Genomic DNA, 26,645 nt, shown 5'->3' with positions numbered 1-26,645 from the left:
ATCCGTATATAATAGTGGGCAATGACACATCGCTTCTATTCATATTATTAGGAGGGAATAATGTCCGTTGTTGTCCAAGTAGGTAAATGCCATATCTCCTGAGCACCCTGGCACCATGTATCTCGCTGGTGCGGCTCACGTTAGTTTTCATTTACCTCCTTCTGTGCTATTATGCAAGGCCTGCATAAAGGGCAGTTACATGTTCCGTAACTGGCGTTCTTTGAGATGTGTTGCTCATGTCTATTCCACAGTAGGTATGCATGCTCGCCATGTGCACCGGTGCTGGAAGTTTTTACCTTAGCAGTACCCGTACTGGGGGAGCACCGCGGTGACCCCTGGAATGGTGCTTGTATATCGTGCTATAAGGGGAGCCATGTGCTCCCCCCACCCTCGGTTCCTTCTTGCCGGACAACTCCGACAGAGAGGAAAGAAGGCGGGGTGTGGAATAGACATGAGCAACACATCTCGAAGAACGCCAGTTACGGAACAGGTAACTGTCCTTTCTTCTTCGAGTGATTGCTCATGTGTATTCCACAGTAGGTGATTCCAAGCAATATCTGTTGGAGGTCGGTAGGAGTTCATGATAGACCGGGACGGAGTACCGCCCTGACGAATTCAGTGTCATCCCTAGACTAGGCAACGATCGCGTAATGTGAAGTAAATATGTGAATTGAGGCCCAAGTGGCTGCCCTACAAATGTCTTGGATAGGGACATGGGCTAACAATCGGTGGTGGGAGAACCCCTGCCAGATCGTAACACATGCGTATGCATGAGGTAATCCAGCGGGAAAGATGCTGGGTGGAAATAGGTTGCCCCTTCACCTTCTCAGCCGAGGCGACAAAAAGCTACGAGGATTTCCTGAATGGCTTAGTCCGTTCCAGATAAAAGGCCAGCGCCCTACACACATCGAGCATGTGGAGGCGGTGTTCCTCATTGGAGGAATGGGGCTTAGGACAGAGCATGGGAAGAAAGATGCTCTGTTCCATATGGAAGGCGGAGACCACCTTCGGGAGGAACACTGGGTGTGGTCGAAGCTGGACTTTATCCCTGTGGGAGACCGTATGGGGGGGGTGTCCGAGGTCAAGGCCCTAAGTTTCGAGACCTGCCAAGCCGACATGATCGCTACAAGGAAGGCCACCTTCCATGAGAGGTGAGACCAGGAATACGTGGCCAGGGGCTCAAAGGGAGGCCCTGTGAGTCGGGACAAAACCAGGTTTAGGTCCCATTGTGGCACGGGGGGGGTCTAGCGTACGGAAATGAATGGTCGAGGCCCTTCAGGAAACAGGAGGTCATAGAGTGGGAGAAGACCGAGTGCCCTTGCACCGGCGGGTGGAAGGCCGATATGGCTGCTAGGTGTACCCTGACCGAGGTGGGTGCCAGTCCTTGGGCCCTAAGGGACAGGAGGTAATCCAGAATGAGCTGGAGAGGTTCAGAGAAGGGAGAAACTCCCTGCTCATTCGCCCACTTGGAGAACCTGGACCACTTCGCCAGGTTCGTCCGGTGCGTGGATGGCTTCCTGCTTTCCAGGAGGACCCGCCTTACCTGCTCGGAACACCTGCCCTCCTCCTTGTCTAGCCACAGAGCAACCACACTGCCAGGTGGAGTGCGGCTAGATTGGGATGGTGGAGGCGGCCCCCATCCTGGGAGAAGAGGTCCGGGCGCAGCGTCAGCGTCCTCGGGGGCACCGCCAAGAGGCGAAGGAGGGTCCCCTACCAGTGCTGGCGGGCCCATGCTGGGGTTATGAGGATGATTCTCGCCTTGTCTACTTTTATCTTTTGCAGAACCTTGTTGATGAGGGGAAATGGTGGGAAAGCATAAAGGAGCCTGCCTGACCACCGCAGGAGGAACGCATTGGAAAGCAGGAAGCAGAACAGGAATGACGACATCTATCCCGTCGAGAGCGGCTGTGGTTTTTTCACACCCCTGAGTGAGAAAGTTTTAGCGCTGTAAAGTGGCAGTGTAGACAAGGCCTAAGCATTGCTCTCCACTATGCGATCTGGGTTTGATGGAACAGAGGCATAGAACTATGCGTGCCATGTGCATTTTGATAGAACTACAGCCCAAATTGTTTTATTATTTTCCTCAGCATGCCATATAGGAGGGGCAATCAAAATCAGCCTGGTAGAACGTGCATGAGAACTGTCTCTGGACAGATAAGCAATTGATCAAATCACATTCTCTGATCTCTTGGGGCCAAATTCTGTTCCCATTGAAATCAAAATAAGTTTTGCTATTGACTTCAATGGGAACAGGCTTTGACATTTGAAGAGGAACGAACAAATCCACGCAAGCAAGGGCTATGTTGCTTATACCACAGATATCAAAGGCTGCTGACTCATGTGAGGAAAGTCAGCTGACATCTGATTTTTGTCCATTACAAGGGAGAAATCAGCAATCAATGAGGCTAGAACAGTCTTTGTACCATATACAACTCATAAGTCCATCTGCAAAGGATCAAGGAAATATGAAGGCTCCAGATTACCTTAAAGTTCTCAGTCCCTTGGTTAGAATGCTCCCATCAGTATATGTTCATAGTCCAGAGGCTGGAGCAGGAATCAAAATCACTGTTTAAACACCTTCCATCCCCCTCTTCCCCTCTTGAGGACTCCTGACCAACTTAACAGCACAATACATATGCTAACAAAGCCTTTGTTTAAGTTTGTTAGCATATGTATTGTGCTGTTAAACCCATATAAAGAATGAATGCCCTCCCTAGCCATGTTCTGATCCGTTAAGGAGCAGAGTGCAGCTCTGTACCTGCTAAAAATCTCTTGCTGGTACTGCCTACTGGAGCATACCACCCTACTTGGACTCCTGGTTCCAATTCAGAGCTCTCGAGCTAGGTAAGCAGAATCAGGATTCTTTGACTCTGACAATGCCCTGAGCTTCTTTTCCTCTCCTCTCCTGGATCTCTGCAAGCTCTCCTGCCTGTGTCCTCCTGGGATGTTGTCTTTGGGCAGCTCTTGAGTAGCTTGCTGGCAGGAGCTCCTTTCTCCAGTCTGCTCACTCCTCTGGTAGCCACCATGCCCCTCTGCTTCCCAGCCCTTTTATCCTCCCAGCTACTATGAGGCTTCCAATCACTAGAGGCCAGCAGTGCCTGTATTAACCTTTTGGTCACTGGTCCAGTGTGGGGTACATAAACCCCATGACACAGGGATATTAGCAATCTTCACCAGCTATGGGTAGACCACAGCAATGGTTGCCTCACAAACCGCCATCACTACACCACCAGCAGTTGGTATGATATGAAACTGTTTAGCCACCAACTTGTAGCAGTCTGGGGCATCCTGCTTCCAGATGCCAATGGCAACCCACTTCTGGATTGGAATGGGTGCCCTCATGTGTCTCCTGGTGCTGAAGGGTCAGGGCAAGCTCCTCATGTAGCTCCATAAAGGTGTCCTTCCCCATGCAGAAGTTCTGGAGCCACTGCTGGTCATCTCCATATGCATGACAAGGTAATCCCACCACTCTGTGCCTGTGGTTCTGCTCCAGAACCACTGGTCAGCATGGGATTCCATAGCTATTAAGCTCACATTAGATGTCACTGCTTCACCATGTCTGCATGCAGCCTGCATGATCTCCTAACCAAGACGTCTGCTTCCTTCTCAGGCAACAGATCACTGCTGAAATGCCTTCTCTTTGCCTGAAGTTGTAAAAACAGGTGTTGCATTAATGCCAACAGCTAGAACAGGTCATGATCCTGAGCTGGAGCCATGCCTTGGCATCTGCTGGAATTGTGGCTGCTGACAGAAATGAGAATCATACAGAGGTGGAAGTACTTTAGTTTACTGCATTGGTGGGCTATGAATTCTTATGCACAGGAGACCAGGGAGGATACAAGTCCTCTCACAATACACTGGGAAAAAATTCATAAAGCAGATCAGCTTAGTATAGCACTAAGAACCATGGGAAATGCCCCCAGAAATACTAGCATCTAGCCTGGGTTAGTGCAGTGCCAATGCGGACACAGATAAAGTGTCGCTTAGCATCATGGACACGCCACACCAGGCTTCCCATACCTTGCTGCTCAGACCCAGATGAACTGCAGTGAAGACATACCCTTAGATTTCAGACTCCAGAGAGGCAATAAGAACATCTATTCCATTGCTTTAGGGAGAGTAAGTAGGAAATTAAGAGTGAGGGACATAAGATGTGGGGAGGCAAAGGGAAGGGAGGGCCCCCCATCAAAGTACAATTCTTCCAACAGACCAGAAATTTCTCATCAAAGATGTCTGAGAAGGGCAGGAAGTAATTGGGAGCATTTGAACGAAGAAGACGACTAATACTGTTTCTACAGCAAACTTATATTAGCTGACAGAGCACAAATGGAAGCAACTCCTAGAGAACAAAAAAAGAACGGTAAAGCTACATTTGGATTTTGTTTTTTTAGCGATGTCATGAGAAAACATTAAGGGAGTTAAATAAATAAACAAACTGATTTGCAGTTCCATTAACATGTAGATAGAGGTGGGATGGATTTCCTTTAAAAACAAATATATGCTTAAGCACTTTGCTGGATTAGGGACCATAGTATTGAGCACCTTGTAGGACTGAGACCACGTAAAGTCTCCTGTGTAGCCACTCTATGCCGGCAGGAGAGCTCTCTCGCCAGCATAACGAACCCGCCACTAATGAGCGGCAGTAGCTATGTCGGCAGGAGAGTGTCTCCCTCCAACATAGCACTGTCCACATCGGCATGTTTGTTGGTGAAACTTTTGTCAGTCACAGGTGTGCTTTTTCACACCCCTGACTGACAAAAAAGTTTTAACAACAAAAGTGCCAGGTATTCTTATATCTCACATGCCAACTTTTCTCTAGATTATCATAACCTTGCAGAATTCAAAAAGCCTAGAATGTCTAATAATAACATATACACATTGTTAGTTATCATAAAAACATCCTTACATCTATGCTTTTTTCCTATTTCAACATAATTTCCACCTAGCACAAGAGAAGAATGTTGTCCACTAGACAAAGCGTGAATAGGTAAGCAGGACTTTTCTTGAAAACATTTTTCTATATTGCAAAGAAACCCAAATATTTCTTACGTTCTGAAGCCTGTTCAGTCAGCAAAACACTCGACAGTAAGACAATGAGAGGTAAGAAGTCGCTGAAATTGGACATTGTGAAGCTGTTACAGTAAGAGACGACTCAAATTCTTCTCCTCTATTTGTTGAACAGCTGTTAAAAGTAACAGCTATTACTTTTACTTTTATCATAGCAGATCAAAGATCATGGATTTTGAACTTGGTTTATAGCATCCTTCCCTGCATATAATTACTAATTAACCTCTCTCTAATAAACTTACTGGAATTTTTATTAGCATATAAATCCTCTATAGTTACTAAATATGTCTATAAAAATCTTTATTATTAATCCCTTTCTTTCTGAACTCTTGTAATCAAGTAAATAAAATCACATTAGTGGCATAAAGAGTGAAAGAGATTCAATAAGAACATTTATTTGTTTAGCTTTCTTCTTTCTTTAATGTAGCTTTTCACAACAATTTGGTTTTCTGAGGACTGAAATACTGTGGGCGAAATTTAATGGTCTATGATATGCAGGAGGTTAGAGTAGATAATCTAATGGTCTCTTCTGGCCTTAAACTCTATGAAATCTATGAAATGGAAGCCTTATTAACACAATGAATATAAAGCATTTTATTAGTAAACATTTTTAGAATTAACAAAAAGATGTATAATGACTGTAAAAAAAAACCTACCTTTTTCCTATTTGGCACAATTTCTGTGTAACAGTTATCAAATAAGAGAAGAGAAAAAGAAAAAACCAAAATGTCAAACCTAAAACATTCAGTGACACATTTTAGTATCTAATATTTCATTTTATGATTAATATTTGTATGGCAAAGATTCATGTATCTTACTTCACTGACACAACGGCACCCAAAAAGTCTGTAATATTTCATTTCATTGGACTGGAAGAGGTAGAACACTGAAAGAATATTGTGGCCTGCATCTATCAAGACATCTTGATATCAGTTAGCTATAGAGCTAAGGTGGTTCTGAAGGACATTGATCAAAAAGCCATTTACTCAGGAATAAATGCACTAACATTTATTAACATGCTGTCAGGCCAATAATGGCTTCCAAACATTTTCCCATTTGGAGTTTAGAAATGCTGAGAAATTTTCATGTAATTTTATTTAAAGGAAGTGAGCTAGCTCTTTAGGTGCAATTGAGCTCTGCTTGATGCAGTACCCAGTGGAAATAAAGGTGGCTTTACTTTACCTTTTAAAACACACTCCTTTCAATCTTGGGTTGGCTGGGCTCATTTTGGCCCCCAGCACAACTTAGAGCAGCTCAAGGTTGCTCTCAAATGTACCTTACTGTGATGGTCCTTAAAAGACCTTTCTGGATGCCAAGCATTACTGGAGTATAGTACCACTCTATCCATACCTCTTTCCCCTGGCCATACCTGATTACAAAACATGTCCCATAGTCTGATTACAAAACATGTTCATGACATGTTCAATTTTTTGCTATGATTTCTATGGCTGACAATATTTGCACTTTGATTTTACCATCACTTCTCCCAAAGTTTAAAATGAAACACCTACATCTTTACTTTTAATGCACATATTATTGTCCAAGATTATACATCTTCAATTCTATTTCTGAAGGAAGGTATTTACAATTCCATGTTCTGTACCCTAAAGTTTCCAGGAAGACTGATAATTCTTACACTACAGAAATTTCCCCTGAACTTTGTTCTTTCTGTATATGAGGAAATAAACTTAGATTTATTTCAGACTGAACTTTAAGCTTTATTCAGGTCACTGTCACATCCCTGTAGCCCTATCGATTTCAGGTGGAGTAAACAAAGATCTTACACTTATAATATGCTTTTCATCCCACAGGTTCACATAGCACTTAAACTGACATGCAAACTATAGAGAGGGATCATTTATCCAGCACTGAAATGCAGCCATGATTTTAGCAGTACACAAAGACACTATATAAAAGTGAGTGGTAGTAGACCACTAATGAGCCTGAAGTGCAGAGGGAATGCAGGGAGGCAGAATGGACCCAGATAAACCTGCAGGAAAACTGCAAGGACACTATCATGGTTTTCCTGGGGTTGCTCTTTTGGAAAAGTTAATGCAAGGTTTGGGCCAAGGGGAATTGTACCAAGAAAGATAAAGGTATCAATGCAAGGGTCCTTGTAGGGTATGTCTATACTGCAATTAAACACCTGTGGTTGGCCTGTGTCAGCTGACTTGGGCTCACAGGACACAGACTCTGTGGCTATTAAATTGCAGTGGGGACGTTTGGGCTCAGGCTGGAACCTGGGGTCTCAACCCCTCAGTCCAGCCCAAAGCCTGGGCTCCAGCCTGAGCCCAAACGTCCCCACTGATATTTGATAGCACCGCAGTCTGAGACATGTGAGTCCAAGTCAGCTGACACAGGTCAACTGCATGTATTTTACTGCACAGTAGACATAACCAAAGAAGTCTGATCAGACCCAATGTAACATCCGTAAGTGAAATTTGGTCTAGACTCTGGTATTAACATTCCTACATGTCAAAAAAAATGCCATGAAATCTTTAATGGTCACACGTGGTCAGGAACTTGATTTCATAAATTCTATCTGCAAGACAGAACCTCTTGCTGCACAATGCCTGCTAACCTCCATCCCAGCACAGTGGTTCAATAGCAAATAAGAGAAAATGTGTCAGCTATAGTGCGGACTATACCAACACTACTTCCTGTAGTTTCCTGGCATTCCTGTTAGGCCCCTTATCCAAGAACTGAGCCAGCTCAATGTGGTTTAACATGTGAGGTCTGATGGGATCACAACACAAATGAGAATTGATTGGGTGTCCTTTAGACTGAGTTTGTTTTCTAAATTTGCGGAATTAAGTCTCTCTAGAACAGGGGTGGCCAACCTGTGGCTCCGGAGCTGCATGCGGCTCTTCAGAAGTTAACATGCAGCTGGAGCTACAGGCGCTAACTTTCCAATGTGCCAGTAGAGCTCACTGCTCAACTCCTGGCTCTGCCCCAGATCCTGACCTGACTCCACCCCTTCCCCAAAGGCTCCTGCCCCTTCCCCAGAGCCTGCTGTGCTCCTTGCTCCTCCCCCTTCCCCGCAAGAGCCTCCTGCACGCTGTGAAACAGCTGATTGTGGCAGGCGGGAGGCATAGGGAGGGAGAAGGAGGTGCTGATAGGTGGGGCTGCTGGCAGGCAGGAGGCACTGTGAGTAGGAGGGGGGAAGCTGATGGGGAGGCTGCTGACATATTACTGTGGCTCTTTGGCAACGTACATTGGTAAATTCTGGCTCCTTCTCAGGCTCAGGTTGGCCATCTCTGCTCTAGAAGAAGGAAAAATATATAGTTGATGGGGAAAAAAAAATCAGCAACTATTCAGAAATACATTTACTTTGGCCAGATGATACAAGCTGCTCTAACCAGGAAAGTGGGGTGCAGAGAATTATCAAGACTCGGTAGAGACCTTTTGGTAGGCTGAAAAATCTCTTGAAGGGCAAATTCCCTTAATTAAAAAAAAGTTGCAGAAATGTGCACACTGCAGCAAATAGAGGAAGCAGAAGCTAAAAAGTGCACAGAGACACATGGGAAGATGTATAGTTGGTATGAAATAGAAAAGAGGAAAACAAGCAGAGAACTTTAAGACTGAGAAAAGCCTGATTAGTCTGCAGTGAGGAAAGACAGATGTTGGACTGCCCTTATTGTCTATTTCCTCCCACCTCCTGACCAGCCATACTCTCCCTTTCCATACATATCTTCCTCTCCGAGCCCTGAATCATCTTGCACACCCAAGACTTCCACTGCTCTCCCCGTCATGCCTAATGCTTCTAACATACTGACATGTCTCCCAATTCACTTATCTTTGTGACAGAGTCCATCCCCTACCCAAAGAAATTTATAGGAGAGAACACTGGGGACAGCCCTCCAATATCCCCTTCTGGGCAGAGAACATAGAGCTGGTACAATGGAAAGCAATTGCTCCCCAAAAATCAACTGAGTTTAGCTCCCCTCTGTCTTTCTTTTTCCAGTCTCAATGATTGATTTCAGTGATCCCAACAGCCTGCTATGCCATGAACCTGAGGCAGGGGGAAATGTGAGTATTGTGATGATTTCCATTGTGACTACCCATCTGCTCAGGAGCTGCTGGTTTAAAAGAAAGTAGTAGGTCACAAGGATAAGTAGGGGTAGGATGTAACTAAGGCAGAGGCAAGGAGTGGAGGCCAAATTACCACGTTAGTGAAGGAAAGAAAGTGCTTTTTGAAATGGTGAATGAGGAATATCTCCCAAACGGCAGCCCAGCAGTGCTCCATCTCCCTCCTGGGAAGTAATCAGTCCTCTGCCTCCTGCTTTCCACAGGTCTGGCCTTGGTGCTGGCGCCATGAGCTGTTTCCGAATCCGCCCGGCAGAGCCCCAGGACTGTCCTGAAATCCTGCGCCTCATCAAAGTAAGAGGGACAGTGAGGTGTGCAGGCATCTTTCCCTCAGTCAGTGTCTTTCCAAGTTTCCTTTTTAAAGCTCACTACTATTTCCTGTGCTAGGCATAAACCCCAGAGCATCTTTATTAGCTACTACTGTTAATGTGCTGGTGGATAATGGTACATAAGACAAATTGGATAGATGTCTCAGACAGACAGAAGTAGAAGTATGAGGTATAGACGTAACTCTTTCCTAACCTCTCTGATACCCTGTCTTTTTGTTCCCCCAATCCATTTTCCCTTTTAACTCCATCCAAAGCACATGACCATCTGCCCCCTTCGTGTCTTTCTCTCAGTCCTATTTCCCATCCTTTCTCCATGCTGCTCCCTCCTGGTCCCGGTCTGCCATGCTTTAATCCTCTTTGCCTTCAGCTCCTTTCATTTCAAAGACCAAAAACCTCCCTACAAGATAAGTGACCTGGTAACAAGACGGGAAAAAAATCAAACTATAATTATGGAGCTACCAAGACATACAGCCCTGTGCTAAACTTCTCCACTCACTCACACTGCTTTTCATTACATCCGTCCCCTTACAGTGATTAGTATGCTAAACTCTGAGATAGGGGCCTTGTCTCTAAACACCTAGCACACTCTTGGCACTGTACAAATATTCTAATCAATTATTAATAAAGAATGGGAAGAAATTCAGTTTTCCCTGACATGTAGACTATAGATGATGTTTGCTTAAGTTTATATAGAAATTTGTTGAAATGTAAGTTGGCCCAAAAATCTATTGCCTAAAAATACACTTGATGATAGTTGGGCAAGGCCTGGTAAAATACGAGTGAAGTAAAGTGAGACAATTTAGAAAAGCAAGCTGGAGATAAGTTATGGCATAAACCTAGGTCATGTTGTAAATGTATTTTGGTTCCAACTGGTTTTTACAAGTATTTTAGATAAAATGTTAATGTTTTGAAAAACACAATCTATATAGTTAGTTATGGGTATGGCATTTACACATATATTAATTAAAAAGATGCTTCATGTTACCTAGCAAATGAGAAAGCAGAGAATATTTAATTATAGTAGCGGAAATACAGATAGGGTAAAAGGTGGATTTAATGTTAATTAATTGATTAAGCCCCATTATTATGTTGACAGCACACTAATTTTATATTAGAGGTGCCAATCCTCCATCAAGGTTACAGAAAGGATTATGCCTTGTGTAGAAACTAATCACCATAAATATGTAATTTAATTTTAGAATGTAACCCTGCAATGCATTTATACTCATAATTTAATGCTTGTTTGCTTAACTATTTCATATTAAAGTTTTTAATTTTATCACTCATTGTGTCATTCACAGTCCACCGCTAAATTACATTTTCTGTAATCACCCTGGAGGCTTGAACCTTAAAGAATTCAGTTTGATTTTATTCCTTATTTTTAAACTTACTAATTGGGAACACATAAATCAAAGGTTACATATGTGAGATTCATTAGTTGTTAGTCTCCCAAGGAAAGTAATAGAAACCTCATCACTTGGCATTTTAAAATGCAGACTGGATAAAGCCCTTAGGATGGAATTCACTTCCTCAAGGATGGCATATACCAGCCCCTCTGTGCTGTCAATGTCCCATGTTAACCATGTGTGTGAAGGCAAAGTGACTCAGAGGAGTCCCTCTCTATCCCCTGTATACCATGCAGATGGGCTCCATGACAACTCTAAACATACCAGAATAGAGAAGCAGCCTGGGCTTTGGGCGTGCCTCGTGGATCCACACTTATGTGGACCAGTAGATAGGACCAATTACCAAGTGCCAACAGATTGCACTGCAACTCTGAGTCTTGCCTATATGCTGGAGGTGATGATAGATTCCATGTCCTTGATCTCACACCTAGCGCCTCCTAAAAAGCTTGTGCACTCACCTTCTGCATTGATCTTCTCTTCAAGACTGCACAATGTACTCAATTTAATTGAGTTTGATTTTTTTTTAAATTGCCCTTCCTAAGATCTGTGCTTTATATATATATAGATATAGTTATAAAAATCTATTCAGGTTTATCAATGTCATAAAAATATTTCTCAAATAAAATACCCAATGCCCACAAAAAATATGTTCCCCTGCCTACTCTCTGTTCCCCTTTCTTTTTGATCACTCCTGAACATGGTTATTCTACCTATGCTGCACAACAAACTGCCCTTCATTTCCTTCTCTGTGCCTTACTCCATGACACCTGCAATTACCTCCCATATCTGGTCAGAAATGCCTGCACCCTCTTCACAGACCTCTTTAAAAGTCCTTTCAACATGTCGAAAGGGAAAGCGATGGTGTTCTTCTGACAGAAACATTAAAAAACAGGAAAAGAGGAATTGCAAAAGGGGCACTAACATGAATCATGGCTAGCTTCAAACACAACCATTTTTCTTCTTGTTTCATACCATTTTCCATCCTTCAGTTGCATATTTTCTCACTAGATTGCAAACTATTTGGGAAAGACCTTGTCTTCTTTCTCATCTGTAAAGTTCCCTAACACATTTTGGCTGATAAATAATTAGTAGTACTAATACTCTGGCTTTGGGCATGGAGTGGTGAGTTTCACTTTAAGATTGTGGCAGGTCCTGACTGGTGCATTAAGAAGTGAGAGCCTGCAATATCTCCTCTTTGTGCCCCTCTGGAAGGGCTAGTCACAGTTATTGTGGATAGAAATGGCCACTGTGGGAAGAGCGCTGAGGTGTGGACACAACCATGTCCCTGTCCCTTCCTGCCAGTTGAGTTGACCCATTGTGGGTGCAAAAGCTTATACTATCCCATTTCAAAGACTGGAGTAACTTCAACTTCACTGTGCGCCACCTCTGAGCCACAGCAGGAGTTAGGTAGAATTCTCACAGTGACAAACACTGCACAATAAGCCAAGTACAATCCCCACAATGTGGCCAGTGGCTTACAGGCACAATCTGGCCATTACTATTCATATTTATCTCTCCCTATCAGGCCTTTAAAGATATCCTCTTCTCTAGAGGTGATGTTTCTAAGACTTACATCTAGGAAAAAAAACCCAAAACCTGATGTTGTTCCCAAACTGGGGTCCTCCAGTTGCCATTTTAACTTTTTGTATTTATTCCGTTTTCCCTTTCTAGTTTTTGACTGCATCTCACCTGCAAGCCAGGGAGGATATTACATCATGGACCCACAAAACAAAGGGCTAGTAAGGTTAACATGCAAAGGAATGATATAACATTCCTCTATGCAAGAAATAAGTCCAGATACTTGTAGGCTAAGATAATATGCTCCTACACCTGTTGGAACAGTATTCTGACTTATGAAGTCAGTGCAAGTGATACAGCAATCCTTCCCATAGATAAAATCTTCACCAACTTTACGAAGTGTTCATTCCTCAATGGTCCAAGAGGAGAGTTTTCTAATCAGTTCTGAAATTCAGGGCTTTTGCAGGGGTAGCTAAAATACTGCCATCTTTTGGAGTTACTTTTCACTAATATGGCAGCAGCTTTCTGGAAAATACTCAGCCAGCCTTAACAGCAGCAGTTTTTCCATCATCATTTATAGAGTTCTGTTGATGTGACAAGACAGCATGCTACATCCTTCACAAAATACTTAGGAATGTTCTTTCTAATAACAAACAAAAAGTATCACTAACGGTTGGAGCAGATTAATGGAACTTGGAGCTCCCATATTCTGTTTCTAGCTTTACTACCCAACTTACTTCAATTCTGTGGAAGTCTTGGGTGTAACAACTACCGTCTGCTTCCATTTACCTGTCTCACAAGTGTTGTGAAGCATCATTAATTAAAAAAAGTCACACCTGAAATTTTAAACACCTACATGCCGTACAAGTGACACCTAAAGTTACTATAAAACTGACTAGCAGTGTATAGTACTAGGTAGTGTATAGTCAGTATCACTATTTCTTATATGTAGTTCTCCTGTTTTTTTATGTCTTTCAAACAAGGGAGATTTTGTTTAGCAAAAAAATAAAAATGGAATTGTAAAATCACAAAAATTGGAAGGGGGATTTGGGATAGGGTAGTCTATGAAACTACTTCTCTTTTTAAAAGTTGACTAGACTTCAAGCTGACAGCCTTTAAATGATAAAAAGTGCTATGCAAGTATAAAAGTATTATTATGGTCAGATTGTGCTCAGTTTATAGAATAACACATATACTGCAGTTTTCCCCCCAGTTTCCATAGTGAACTAGAACGTAGCAGATATAGAGCAACAGTTTCTGCCTACCTCACTTGCAGAGTTCACTGCAGGATTGGGGCCTAAGGTAGCATTTTGCATCGAAATCAAAGTTTAGCATAAACCTTAATATTTTGCATAGTATTCTGTAAAGACTGCAACTATTGATGAAACCTCAAACTCCAATTTGTTCATCCAACAGGAACTAGCTGCATATGAAAATATGCCAAATGCAGTAAAATTAACAGAAAAAGGTAAGATTATATTCTAAATAAAAACACCTATGGAAACCTATACATTATACAGTAGAACATCAGAGTTACGAGCACTAGAGTTACAAACTGACCGGTCAATCACATACCTCATTTGGAACTAGAAGTACAGAATCATCATCAGCAGAGGAAAACAAACAACCCCCCCCCCAACAGTACAGTGTTAAATGTAAACTACTAAAAAATAAAGAGAAAGTTTAAAAAAAGATTGGTCAAGGTAAGGAAACTTTCTGTGCTTGTTTCATTTAAATTAAGATTCAGATGCATTTTTTTCTTCTGCATAGTAGTTTCAAAGCTGTAGTAAGTCAATGTTCAGTTGTGAACTTTTGAAAGAACAACAACATTTTGTTCAGAGTTATGAATAACCTCCATTCTTGAGGTGTTCGTAACTCTGAGGTTCAACTGTATATAAAAGAACTATGTACTGTATATTTTTGAAAGATTATGATGAATATTGCTGTTGGAGGCAATGCGTTATAATAGTTAGGACAGATAGAAAGAACTGAGTTCTATTCCCAACTCTGCCATTGGCTTACTGCTACTTGCAGTTACACTTAGGCTATGTCTACGCTAGCGCTTATGTTGGCAAAATTTATGTCACACGGGGGTGTGAATATTCCACCCCACTTGAGCGACATAAGTTACACTGACATAGGCCCCGAGTGTGCACAGTGCTACGTCACCAGGAGAACTTCTCCCGCTGACATAGCTACCACCACTCATTGGGGGTGGTTTAATTAGGTCAACGGGAGAGCTCTCTCCTGTCGGCATAGAGCAGCTACACGAAAAATCTTACAGCAGTGCAGCTGCATTGGTACTGCTGTGCTACTGTAAGCTCTCTAGTGTAGACATAGACTCATAGACTTTAAGGTCAGAAGGGATCATTATGATCTTCTAGTCCGACCTCCTGCACAATGCAGGCCACAGAATCTCACCCACCTACTCCTGTAACAAACCCCTGACCTATGTCTGAGCTATTGAAGTCCTCAACTTGTGGTTTAAAGACTTCAAGGTGCAGAGAATCCTCCAGCAAGTGACCCGTGCCACATGCTGCAGAGGAAGGTGAAAACCCCCCAGGGCCTCTGCCAATCTGCCCTGGAGGAAAATTCCTTCCTGACCCCAAATATGGCGATCAGCTAAACCCTGAGCATGTGGGCAAGACTCACAAGCCAGACACCCAGGAAAGAATTCTCTGTAGTAACTCAGATCCCACCCTATGTAGTGTCCCATCACAGGCCATTGGGCATATTTACCGCTAATAGTCAAAGATCAATTAATTTCCCAAATTAGGCTATCCCATCATACCATCCCCTCCATAAACTTACCAAGCTTAGTCTTGAAGTCAGATATGTCTTTTGCCTCCACTGCTCCTCTTGAAACGCTATTCCAGAACTTCACTCCTCTGATGGTTAGAAACCTTCGTCTAATTACAAGTCTAAACTTCCTGATGGCCAGTTTATATCCATTTGTTCTTGTGTCCACATTGGTACTGAGCTTAAATAATTCCTCTCCCTCCCTGGTATTTATCCCTCTGATATATTTATAGAAAGCAATCATATCTCCCCTCAGTCTTCTTTTGGTTAGGCTAAACAAGCCAAGCTCTTTGAGTCTCCTTTCATAAGACAGGTTTTCCATTCCTCAGATCATCCTAGTAGCCCTTCTCTGTACCTGTTCCAGTTTGAATTCATCCTTCTTAAACATGGGAGACCAGAACTGCACACAATATTCCAGATGAGGTCTCACCAGTGCCTTGTATAACGGTACAAACACCTCCTTATCTCTACTGGAAATACCTTGCCTGATGCATCCCAAGACTGCATTAGCTTTTTTTCACAGCCATATCACCTTAGCGGCTCATAGTCATCCTGTGATCAACCAATACTCCAAGGTCCTTCTCCTCCTCTGTTACTTCCAAGTGATGTGTCCCCAGTTTATAAGAAAAATTCTTGTTATTAATCCCTAAATGCATGACCTTGCACTTTTCATTATTAAATTTCATCCTATTACTATTACTCCAGTTTACAAGATCTTCCTGTAGGATATCCCTGTCCCTATCTGTATTGGCAATACCTCCCAGCTTCATGTCATCTGCAAACTTTATTAGCACATTCCCACTTTTTGTGCCAAGATCAGTAATAAAAAGATTAAATAAGATTGGTCCCAAAACTGATCCCTGAGGAACTCCTCTAGTAACCTTCTTCCAGCCTGACAGTTCACCTTTCAGTATGACCTGTTGTAGTCTCCCCTTTAACCAGTTCCTTATCCACCTTTCAATTTTCATATTGAACCCCATCTTTTCCAATTTAGCTAATAATTTCCCGTGTGGAACTGTATCAAATGCCTTACTGAAATTGAGGTAAATTAGATCCACTGCATTTCCTTTGTCTAAAAAAATCTGTTATCTTCTCAAAGAAGGAGATCAGGTTGGTTTGGCATGATCTGCCTTTTGTAAAACCATGTTGTATTTTGTCCCAATTACCACTGACCTCAATGTCCTTAACTACTTTCTCCTTCAATATTTTTCCCAAGCCCTTGCATACTACAGATGTGAAACTAACAGGCCTGTAGTTACTCGGATCACATTATTTTCCCCTTTCTTAAAAATAGGAACTATGTTAGCAATTCTCCAATCATACAGTACAGAGTTTACGGATTCATTAAAAATTCTTGTTAATGGGCTTGCAATTTCATGCGCCAGTTCCTTTAATAGTCTTGGATGAAGATTATCTGGGCCCCCCGATTTAGTCCCATTAAGCTGTTCGAGTTTAGCTTCTACCTCGAATGTGGTAATATAAACCTCCATATCCTCATTCCCATGTCATCCTACCATTATCCCTAAGCTCCTCATTAAAGACTGAGGCGAAGTATTTGTTTAGATATTGGGCCATGCCTAAATTATCCTTAACCTCCATTCCATCCTCAGTGTTTAGCGGTCCCACCTTTTCTTTCTTTGTTTTCTTCTTATTTATATGGCTATAGAACCTTTTACTATTGGTTTTAATTCCCTTTGCAAGGTCCAACTCTACATGGCTTTTGGCCTTTCTCACTTTATCCCTACATGTTCTGACCTCAATAATGTAGCTTTCCTTACTGATCACTCCCATCTTCCACTCCTTGTAGGCTTTCTGCTTTTTCTTAATCACCTCTCTGAGATGCTTGCTCATCCAGCTTGGTCTACAACTCCTGCCTATGAGTTTTTTCCCCTTTCTTGGGATGCAGGCTTCTGATAGTTTTTGCAACCTTGACTTAAAGTAAATCCAGACCTCTTCTGCCTTTAGATCCACAAATTCTTCAATCCAATCCACTTCCTTAATTTCCTTAATTTTTTTAAGTTAGCCCTTTTGAAATAAAACCCCCCAATTATAGATCTATTTTTGTTTATCCTTCCATTTAGTTTGAACTGAATTAACTCATGATCGCTCGAACCAAGGTTGTCCCTTACAACCATTTCTTCTATGAGGTCCTCACTACTCACCAAAACCAAATCTAAAATGGCATCCCCTCTTGTTGGTTCAGGAACTACTTGGTGAAGGAATCCATCAGCTATCACAGCCAGGAAAATCTGAGCCCTATTATTACTACTAGCACTTGTCCTCCAGTCTATATCTGAGAAGCTAAAATCTCCCATGATCACACAATTCCCATTAGTATTTACTTCATTAGAAACATTAAAGAGGTCTCTATCCATATCCAAATCGGATCCCGGTGGTCTGTAGTACACCCCAAACACTATCCCAGGGGAGACTCTAGTAGCTTTCTTCCCCAATGTGATTTTTGCCCAGACAGACTCGGTCTTATCCATTCCATCACTTATTTCTTTACAGTCTACCTCATCACTGATATACAATGCTACTCCAACACCTTTGCCTTTATTTCTATCTTTCCTAAACAGCACATAGCCTTCAATACCTGTACTCCAGTCATGACTACTATTCCACCATGTTTCTGTTATCCCTATATCATCTGGTTTCACTTCCTGCACCAATAGCTCTAGTTCCACCATTTTGTTACCTAGGCTCCTTGCATTAGTGTACAAACATCTTAATTTTTGCTGTTTGGCTTCTCTTACATTCTTTACCCAATTAGGCACAGACATTCTACCGCTAGTATCACCTATTAGACTGGTATCTACACTACCCTTCCTCCTTATGTCCAGAGCTTTAGAGTCACACAGTTTGTCTCCTCATCTGTTAATGGAGAAAAACACTTACCTCATTTAAAAGCTGCGAGATCTTCAGCTGCAAGATTCTTAAAAGGGCTGCATAAGTGTAAAGTATTTTATCCCTTTCACATACTTTTCTTTTTGCAATTGGCTTTGTTTCCTGCCAGGTTCCATACTGAATTTGTATCCTGAGAGAACTGTAAATAAAAATGGAACGCTAACTTTTAAAACACAGAAATTTAAGTTTTATGTTGTGTGACAAATGGCATTTCATCATCTGCCTCAGCCTACTTATTTCTGGCCTTGATTAAAGGAGAGGACAGCAAACTAGGGTCCTGATCTTGTAGTCTTTACTCACGTGAGGAGTTCTACTGAAATCAGCAGGAGTACTCATATGAGCAAGGGTTGCAGGATCAGTCCCCTCAACATTATCGTCACTGGTTTAGGAAAATTTCTTCCAATTTAGTTGCTAACTGAAACAGTAGGTGAAATAATCAAACTTTTAAAGCTCCAGGTTCCAGATCAAAAGTGAAGTGCAAAAATTGAGTTTTTATATTTAACACTTTATTGCTCTAAACAAACTACACAAAACCATGACCCTTGAATGTTTCCTTGAAGCACTGTTGCAGCAGAGTTGGAACTGCTCATTGTGGGCCTGATCCAGAGCCCACTGAAATGAACAGAAAGAATCCTATTGCCTTCAATAGGTTTTGGATCAGGCCTCGTGGAAGGGCCAGTTCAGCTGTAAATGATAGTTTCTCATATGTATGTTTTGATAGTTCAAGAGCAGACACGTTAGTACTTTTCCCCTCAAATATTGATGCTTGAACATTTTCCATTTCACAACCTTTAATTTTTTCTTTAGCTTTATGCTTTTCTTTTATTAAAGATTATTGCAAATACAATCTAGTGCATTAATATCTTGACTCATGCTCCTAAATAGCTTTTGTTCTCACCATACCATACCTATTTCTTTTTTTCCTCTTATTCCAATCTACCCCTTTTGAACACTCCATGCATTCTTCTGGAAAAGGCTGATATACTGTAATTGTACAACCATCAATAACTATTTCCAAGTACTCCCTCAAATGGAGAGCTACTTTAAAAAAAAAGTAAATAAGAATATTTGTAAATGCAGTAAGCCTGCCATTAACTCACAGGTTTTAATTTTAGATTTGCTTGAAGATGGCTTTGGAGAACATCCTTTCTACCACTGTCTAATAGCAGAGGTGCCAAAGGAGGGACAAACAGGAAGTAAGCTAAACATGTTTCAAATATTTATCTATTGATTACCTCTAACAATCCCTGATTACACAAAGACAGGTTTCAGAGTAGCAGCCGTGTTAGTCTGTATCCACAAAAAGAACAGGAGTACTTGTGGCATTTTAGAGACTAACAAATTTATTTGAGCATAAGCTTTCATGGGCTACAGCCCATTTCTTCAGATGCATCCGAAGAAGAGGGCTGTAGCCCACGAAAGCTTATGCTCAAATAAATTTGTTAGTCTCTAAGGTGGCACAAGTACTCCTGTTCTTTTTGCGATTACACAAAGAGTGACATAAGGGATAACAAGACTGAGAAGGCTGAGGTTGTCTGAAGCTCCAATATGGACCCATTAGCTGACCACAGCAAGGGAACTTCATGGATTTTTCTTTTAGATATTTTAATAAAAAAATTCATTGCCATCAATGGATGAATGAACAGAAACTGAATTATCTTCTCTATCTAAAAGGTGTTCCCCGCCAGTCATAACTGAGGCACACGGGTGATGTGATGTTCATCCACAATGCACATTCCACTTTGTCAGTTTTTAGAGATTGACAGGAGTGCCAGTTAGTGGTACTAATTCTGTGGATGTGATCAAATGATAACAGATTAGACTATTGTTAGTAAGGCAAATAAATTTAATCTGAAACCAATTCCTTATGAAGAACCCCTTCACCCAGTACCTCCAGATAATTTTGCAAAATGCTTTTGATAATACATTCTGCCTTCTTGATTACACCTTAGTATCAGCAAGTATCTGAGGTTTCCTTCCTAATAGCTAAGATTTTACAAGTGTCTTCTGCGTGAAAAATACCCAAGACTTTTAAAAAACCCTGCAGTTTGGAGTGCACGCCTTTCGATATTATTAAAACAAATATTGGCTTTGTGGTGCTTGTTTGGTCTGAAATCTATGTTTGCTGCATTTTAACATGATTCAGTACACAGGAATTTTCACTGAGAGCTACCTGTGTTTATATCAAAAGTTTCCTTAAAAGGTTGAAGGATAGCTATAAAGAATCATATTGATATTATACTTTACATAAGCTAACCAGTTATTTCACTTTTTATGTTCTTTCTTTCAGGTAGTTGCATTGTAGGCTATGCTATGTATTACTTTACATATGACCCTTGGATTGGCAAGTTACTTTACCTGGAAGACTTCTATGTCATGGAACCATATAGAGGTAATAAATAAATGGATAAATAAACAAACAAACTTGTTAACAAGCCTCACTCTTGATAAAAACAAATAATTACTCGTTTACTCTTTCAGTATGAATTAGCTTCCAGCTTTCTCTTTCCATACTTCTAGGCAATACAGTTCTGTAAATAAATATCCTGCACGTTTTATAAGGGAACAAAGCATGAATGTGTTTCCAACCATTAGAGGACTTTGTCTTCTGAAACATAATATACTTGAACACTATTATTAATACATTCTGTGCATGATTTTGAGAACTCTTCCAAGAAATTATGCTGAAGAATTTTGAAACTTTAAAGGTGAAGCTAATATTGTTTTCTAATGTCAGTGAAATAGGTATATTTTAATTTTTAATCATGTTTAAAAGTAACTTTTAATGCCTTTAAATTTAATTTAATAAAAGGATCAAGAGCCTGACCTGCAATAGAAGTGATATTGATACAAAATATAAAATAATCAAACTTTTAAAATGTTTTCCCATGCTAAGCCTTTATTTCAAGTAAATATGAAAGTGCTAAAATATCACAATTACTCACAAATAAAAAAAATCAAATTTAAACAAATTCCAAAATTTCATTATAGTACAAGTAATCTCAAATGAAAATATATTTTATGCAATAGTTTAAAAGTAGTACTACTTCACTGTAAATCAACATTTCCTTATGATCCAGTCAAAACACACACAACTTAGTTCAATATATTTATATTATATAAATTAAATATAAAATTATACAAAATGTATATTTTCTCACTTCCAATGACATTTATTAGAAAAGTAATTTTATTTTCTATATGAAAGTTACATTAATTTGAATTTTCCATTAAATATTTTAAATGTCCAACTACAATTTCATAAAAATATATCTTGCTATGAAACTCTGTGTGTGTACTGATATTTTTAATGTTTGCACTATTTAATAGGCTTGGGCATTGGCTCAGAAATCTTAAAGAGATTAAGCCAGGTATGTATCATTTAAAACAAAGATTTACAAACACTGCATAATTTAAATGGTCATTTCCCTCATTTTCTGACCCATGACAGTGTAAGATTTTGATTAATAAATTCTCTGTACAGTATGCTTACTATATATGATGAATTAATGTAACACAAACATGTAGACTTGTTTTCATATAGATTTCTTTTCCTGCCAATGCAAGTCTGTTCTCAGCAAAATTTTATCTAGTGATTTTTTGGTTCGGTCTAGTGGTAAATGGACTCTTAAAGCAGTGGGACATCTACATCTTATACAGGGAGATTTTCTCTTAACTTAATAGACTCTCACAGTTCAGTTAGGAGAATCCTTCTGATATTTTGCTTAAGTTTCCCTATGCTCAATTTCATACGGTTATATACCCTGTTGTACCTCTTTAGAAACACACTAAGTAATTCTTCTCTGGTCTTCATACTTACTTTCAAATAATTAGGGGGAAAATCTTACCCCCTGCTCAGTGTGTAAAAAGATCCCAGTAGGCAACAGAGCTTGTGTGATTATGCTGGAGTACAAGAAGCCCTTCAAGGCGTCTCCATTTATTGTGTTCCAATGACCTGGTCTGCAGAATGAGAGGGGTCTTAGATATATGTCTAACGAGCAGACTAGGCAGAGTTTAATGGGTAAACTAAGCACCCCTGTGGAAATCAGCAGAACAGCTGCAGCCTTCCTATTGCAATAATAGATGTGGATACGCTCCAAGGCTTATGTTGGAATATGTCCCTACACCGTAATTAGGAGCAAGCCTCCCATGCTTGTGCTAGTGGGGCTTGCACTAGTGTGCTAAAAATTGCTGTGTGGATGTTGCAGCACCAGTGACTAGCCTGAGCCTTCACCAGTGCTGCAACATCCACACAGCTATTTTTAGCACACTAGCACAGGCCCTGCTAATACAAGTTTGTCTATGCCGTCTGGGAGGCTTGCTCCAAACAGTCATGTAGACATACCCTTAGAGAGTCGCCATCCCTGGCTTGGCAGAGGGATTCTCAGGCGGCCCATAAACTAGTGTAGTGCAGAAATTGGACCAGAGACTAGTTAAACTGAGGGGGAAAAAGGCAGTGTAACTAAGAGTGATCTAATCTAGCAGGCTACTCGCTTGTTCATCCTGTGAATGTCATGATGACAAAAGAGGGAAAGGCACCTCTGCAGAGAATTTTGGCTCAAACTGTTGCTATTTTCTTGAGTTCATCACTATACCATGTGCAAAAAGGGACTAGCTTGTTAGAGAACATGACCTTCTCTGGCATCTGCTGTATGTGCAGTGGCCTTTTGAAATGGTACCACTGGCCCTTTTCATAGATTGCTCTGTTTGTAGAAACACCAAAGAAGTGGGTATTCACGAAGAAGTGGGTATTCACCCACGAAAGCTCATGCTGCAAAACGTCTGTTAGTCTATAAGGTGCCACAGGATTCTTTGCTGCTTCTGTTTGTAGATGAGTATCCGAACTAGTATTGGAGAAGGCATCCCAAAATAATGCCTTGCAAGTAATACAGAATGTTTACTTTTCAACAGATAGCAATCAAAACCAACTGTAGCTGCATGCATTTCCTTGTAGTCATTTGGAACAAGCCGTCTATAGAGTACTATGTGAGACGTGGAGCTTTAGACCTTTCCACTGAAGAGGGCTGGCATCTCTTCAGATTTGACAAAGAGAATCTTCTCAGAATGGCATCTGGAGAATGAAGGAAGTTCCCATTCACCATTCCAAGATTTGTGAGAGATTAGATTATTACTCTGCAATCAGTTTGTCCTGCTTTCGGTTTTGCGCAATAGAACATTTGCTGCTAACATCACGGAGTTCCAGTTTGTTATGCATTTAACAAGATTAATCAAGTTTATGTAACTGCTTTCTTTTATGTCCAGCAGCCTTTATTACTATTAGGTACTATTAGAGTTATTAAAGTTTCTTTCATCGTTTGTTACATAACTGGACACCATTCAAAGAGACCCCATGTTTATCTCCCCCCTCACATTAACAAATAGATGTATATGTTAAAAAGTGTTACTGTACTGTATGCATTGTATCACAAGCTTATTTATATTTAAAGTAATCCTGCCTGCTACAAAAACAAGTCTTATGTTACTAACCTTTTCCACAATGTGACATTATCAGTATGATGAATGATTGTGTCCTCATCTTTCAGGTAGTAGCCAATCAGGATTAGAATTTTTCACCTAGTTCTCTCTCATCTCGGGGGTGCAAGTTGGCATCCCCTGTTCATGAGCAATGCAGCTGGAGAACATGATCATCTAAGCTAGTCACTTTGTCTGAGACTGGTCATTCACTGTGGCATTTGTGGTCAGTTTTCATACTGGTGTTGCTACATCACAGAGAGCAAGGTGAGAGGCATTTTTTTTCTTGTGATGCTGGTGCTACCATTAATGAATGATGAATGGATCCAGCTACCAGGGAGGAAGGAGTAACTAAGGAGAAGTTAAGATAGACTAGGCTAAAGTGGCAAGAGGAGAAGATGACCATGAAGAGCCTATTAAGATGAGCAAACCTCCTGAAGGTAGCCTCTTTAAAACTGCTGAGGAAGAACCCCTATCGGGTCTTGCTGATCAAAGACCTCTTCAGCAGATGCAAATCCAGCCAGTACTGTAAGTTTGGATCCTACAGAAAAAGATAGATTTACACACCTTCTCCTCTTTATGAGCCCCTCTGAACAGCATGAACAGAGACCTGGATTTGGGGAATATTTTAGATGAGGTAATGCGTACCGCAAGCTCTAGGGGGATCCAGGGAGTGCCACCACACCAAGTCTGGTCTTGGGGTCATGGCAGAAATTGGGAAGCAAGATCTCATTGCTAAGGATGAAGGCTGAGAGGCCACCTTCAGGAGAAAACTGGGGTACATTCAGAGAATTAGTTTCCCCTTGTAGAAAATTACATATGAGGGATTGCAAGCTACAGGTACAAGTTTCCTGACTCTTTGGGCTGAGAGCATGACAACCATCAAGGCCACTTTCCTTGACAGGAAGACCATTCAGAATGGTAAAGATGTGTTCCAACAGGTCAGAGTAGATTATCTATGGAGGGGAACTGTAGACTTTAAAGTAGGAGACTGCTTTCAGGAACCTGGCTAACAGTGGGTCGGACCCTACTGGGAACCCTTCGATGGAACTTCTGAGGACATTGCAGGAGGAGGCCTGGACCCTAGGGCAGCTAGTAGAGAACCTTTTGTCAAACCCATTCTGAAAGAATTCCTGATTGGGAGGGATATTGGATTTCCTGGTCAAGATCCCAAGGGATATGCAATACTAGGAAGAAGACAGACCATACAGCTATAATGAGCAGACATACTACTCTTCTTTCAGGAATAGATGAGGCAACACAAAACCAGTATTTATTAAGCGGACCCATCTCAGCCACTCTGTGGCTATGACAACAGGAAAACATTGATTTCTTTCTGCTTTTTCCCTTTTATCTAATTCTACAAAACACTTAGATAATTCTTTTACAATTGGATAATGCATTGAGTTTATTAGGAAAGACAAGACTAATTTGGTCAGTGCAGATGACAAAAGCTAAGAAAACTGCTGGAACCTGAAGATTTGCCATATTCAGGTTTTAATAAAGTTTTATAAACATACAGCTTTTTCCCTGAAAACACACAGACTTCAAGGTTCTCTTTCTAAAACACTTCTGTAAGCATTATTGTATGGTTTCTGAATGAATCATGGAATTGTAATAAGTTCAGTGTCTATCTTGGCAAGACAGACAGATAGAATCAAATTCAGAAACTTCAATAACTGCACATTAGTACTCTGCATCTTGGGCTCCGACACTATATTACTGAACTTCAGTTTAGGATTCCCAATTTCTTTTAAGATATTCTTAATTCATTTTAAAATAAGATTTGTAGAGAAAAGGCATTCTGTAATCCTTTGTGTTAGCTTCCCACTTTTTCATAACCAAAAGGATTAAGAAGTGATTGATGGTTAACTGTGTAGAATCTAAATCATGGGTCAGCAACCGATGGCATGCGTGCGAAAGATGGCACGCGAGCCGATTTTTAATGGCATGTGGCTGCCTGCTGGGACTCCCCCGTGCCATTAAAAATCCTGCCCGGCGCGGCAAGCCGCAGGGTCCGCGGTCCCGGGTTGGAGCACCGGGCCGAGCACAGAAAGCCGCCGGCCTCTCCCCCACCTTCTCCCCTCCCCTGGAGCCCTGCTGCCGCGCACGCAGCGCTCTGGGGGCTGGGGCTGTGCGCTCCCGCGGGACGGTGTTTGGCTCTGCGGGGAGGGAAAGACGGTTCACGCTCACCCGGAGCCCTGCCGCCACGTGCGCAGCGCTCTGAGGGGCGGGGCTGTGCGCTCCTGCGGGGTAGTGTATCTGGCTCTGCTTGGAGCCTCAAGGTAAGGGGTCCAGGGCTGGGGGGGCGGTGGATAAGGGGTGGGGGCAGTCCGGGGACAGGGAGCAGGGTGGGTTGGATAGGGGGTGGGATCCTGAGGGGGGTGGTGGCTAGGGGCGGGGGTCTCTGGAGGGGGCAATCAGGGAGCGGGGGGGGGGGTGGATGGGGCATGGGAGTTCCGGGGTCTGTTAGGGGGCAGGGGGTGGATAGGGGTCAAGGCAGTCAGGGGACAGGGAGCAAGGAGGGTCCTGGGGGGGGCAGTTAGGGTGGGGGGGGGTCTCTGGAGGGGGTGGTCAGGGGACAAGGACCTGGGGGGTTTGGATGAGTCGGAAGTTCGGGGTGGGGAGGAGCTGTCAGGAGGCAGGGGTGTGGAGAGGGGTTGCGGCAGGCAGGGAGCAGGGGGAGGGTTGTATGGGTCAGGAGTTCTGGGGGTCTTGTCAGGGGGCGGGGAGCAGTTGGATGGGGCATGGGAGTCCCAGGGGTCTGTCTAGGGGTGGGGGGGTGGATAAGGGTTGTGGCAGTCAGGAGACAAAGAGCAGGGAGGCTTAGATAGGTGCCCTAACACCTGCACCCCCCTCGCATCCCCAGCCTCCCCACACCCCATGCACCCCCTCCACCCCCACCCTCATCCTGAGCACCAAACGGGAGCTCCTGCACCCCCCCTACACCCCTGCACCCCACCTGCACCCCTCATATCATATGGGAGCTGCCCAGGTAAGTGCCCCACACCCAAACCTCCTGCCCCAACCCTGAGCCCCCTCCCTCATTCTAGCTCCTGGC

The 26,645-nt window shown here is 42.1% G+C and overlaps 2 protein-coding genes across 8 annotated transcripts in view; one reads left to right on the top strand and one right to left on the bottom strand.

Annotated features, from left to right (window-relative positions):
* Positions 1–5,192, bottom strand: part of LOC123377625 — a 30,967-nt gene extending 25,775 nt beyond the window's left edge. Inside the window, exon 1 of the mRNA XM_045030752.1 lies at positions 5,050–5,192. Within this exon, the coding sequence (XP_044886687.1) occupies positions 5,050–5,125 (76 nt within the window). The 5' untranslated portion in view covers positions 5,126–5,192. The remainder of the gene's footprint in view (positions 1–5,049) is intronic.
* On the top strand, positions 1,696–23,563 carry SATL1 (spermidine/spermine N1-acetyl transferase like 1). Of its 7 annotated transcripts, none has more exons than XM_045030755.1 (10): positions 1,696–1,928; positions 4,209–4,360; positions 4,947–4,987; positions 9,032–9,096; positions 9,360–9,486; positions 13,823–13,874; positions 19,228–19,308; positions 20,403–20,504; positions 21,443–21,483; positions 23,024–23,563. In XM_045030755.1, exons 4-10 carry the CDS (start codon positions 9,074–9,076, stop codon positions 23,192–23,194), a joined length of 597 nt encoding a protein of 198 aa, XP_044886690.1. In that variant the 5' UTR covers positions 1,696–1,928; positions 4,209–4,360; positions 4,947–4,987; positions 9,032–9,073; the 3' UTR covers positions 23,195–23,563. The 7 variants fall into 7 exon arrangements, with proteins under 7 accessions (XP_044886690.1, XP_044886688.1, XP_044886691.1 ...); XM_045030753.1 differs by having other exon boundaries at positions 3,611–4,360; XM_045030756.1 differs by lacking the exon at positions 4,209–4,360.
* Positions 23,564–26,645: the final 3,082 nt, after the last annotated feature.

The sequence above is a fragment of the Mauremys mutica genome, chromosome 9, assembly GCF_020497125.1.
Source record: "Mauremys mutica isolate MM-2020 ecotype Southern chromosome 9, ASM2049712v1, whole genome shotgun sequence".
Classification (NCBI taxonomy): domain Eukaryota; kingdom Metazoa; phylum Chordata; order Testudines; family Geoemydidae; genus Mauremys; species Mauremys mutica.
The sequence above is the reverse complement of the archived record's forward strand: the minus strand, read 5'-3'. Positions and strand labels throughout refer to the sequence as shown.

What these genes read in the sequence shown, in the direction of transcription:
- SATL1 (XM_045030756.1), top strand. Translation starts at nt 9,074, where the DNA reads ATGAACCTGAGGCAGGGGGAAAT. An exon ending in AACCTGAGGCAGGGGGAAAT is followed by an intron (nt 9,097 to 9,359) that starts GTGAGTATTGTG and finishes TGCTTTCCACAG; the next exon opens with GTCTGGCCTTGGTGCTGGCG. An exon ending in AAAGGAGGGACAAACAGGAA is followed by an intron (nt 19,309 to 20,402) that starts GTAAGCTAAACA and finishes TCTTTCTTTCAG; the next exon opens with GTAGTTGCATTGTAGGCTAT.